The sequence below is a fragment of the Cebus imitator genome, unplaced genomic scaffold (assembly GCF_001604975.1).
Source record: "Cebus imitator isolate Cc_AM_T3 unplaced genomic scaffold, Cebus_imitator-1.0 Scaffold3987, whole genome shotgun sequence".
Classification (NCBI taxonomy): Eukaryota; Metazoa; Chordata; class Mammalia; order Primates; family Cebidae; genus Cebus; species Cebus imitator.
Window position 1 is genome coordinate 530 of NW_016111302.1, and position 999 is coordinate 1,528.

General features: G+C 44.3%; 1 protein-coding gene across 1 annotated transcript; it reads left to right on the forward strand.

The window, feature by feature from the left end:
- Positions 1-303: 303 nt before the first annotated feature.
- LOC108299274 (zinc finger protein 431-like) lies at positions 304-702 on the forward strand. The gene has a single exon (XM_017521576.2). It carries the CDS (start codon positions 343-345, stop codon positions 667-669), a length of 327 nt encoding a protein of 108 aa, XP_017377065.1. The 5' UTR covers positions 304-342; the 3' UTR covers positions 670-702.
- Positions 703-999: the final 297 nt, after the last annotated feature.

Genomic DNA, 999 nt, shown 5'->3' on the forward strand with positions numbered 1-999 from the left:
AGCCCCTGTGTTGATTTTTATTTGTAACTTTCTTCCATTGTCTACAGAAAGGGAAATCCACACTTATTTAGAAGGTATTGTCAGCTCTTACAGAGTAATATAATAAAATGCAATTAGGGAGACATACCTAGTTTTCTTCCTAATATCCCTAAATCCCCCAAAATACCTTAACATGGATCTGCCAGAACCCTCCCTTCAGTCAAATCAATACAATTCTCTCCTTTTCTCATTTTATGTAAAGTTGATACCTCTCCCTGTATGCACTTGGTAAAATGTGTTTTTCAGACACAGTTCGCCTGAAAAACCTCTCCCTGGATCTCCCAGAATGTCCATTTAAATTAAATGGATTTATACCTCTCTTTTTGTCATTTGTGTGAAGATAATGGCTCTCCCCATGACTTCTTGGTGAAATGTGTTTTCTCATATCAGGAAAGGTTGACATTCAGGGATGTGGCCATAGAATTCTCTCAGGAGGAGTGGAAGTGCCTGGACCCTGCTCAGAGGACTTTATACAGGAACGTGATGTTGGAGAATTACAGGAACCTGGTCTCCCTGGGTGAGGACAACTTCCCTCAGAAGCGGGAATCTGCTCTGCTGTATCTCTGCATGTTTCCTTGTGTGACTCTTGGGAGCCCCTGCATTTCTCAATTAAGACTGAAGCTGTGTTAATTCTCAGATGAAAAGCTTCATAGTACAGCATCTGGACTTGTCTACTTTGGGTCGGGCGTGGTGGCTCACGCCTGTAATCCCAGCACTTTGGGAGGCCAAGGCAGGCAGATCAACTGAGGTCAGGAGTTTGAGAGCAGCCTGGCCAACTTGGTGAAACCCTGTCTCTACTAAAAATACAAAAAATTTGCCAGGCATGGTGCCAGGTACCTGGAGTCTCAGCTACTTGGGAGGCTGAGGCAGGAGAATCGCTTGAACCTGGGAGTTACAGGTAGCAGTGAGCCAAGATCGTGCCATTGCACTCCAGTCTGGGCAATAAGAGTAAAACTTCAT

Coding starts and splice junctions, on each gene's coding strand:
- LOC108299274 (XM_017521576.2), top strand. CDS start 343: ATGGATTTATACCTCTCTTTTTGTCATTTGTGTGAAGATAATGGCTCT.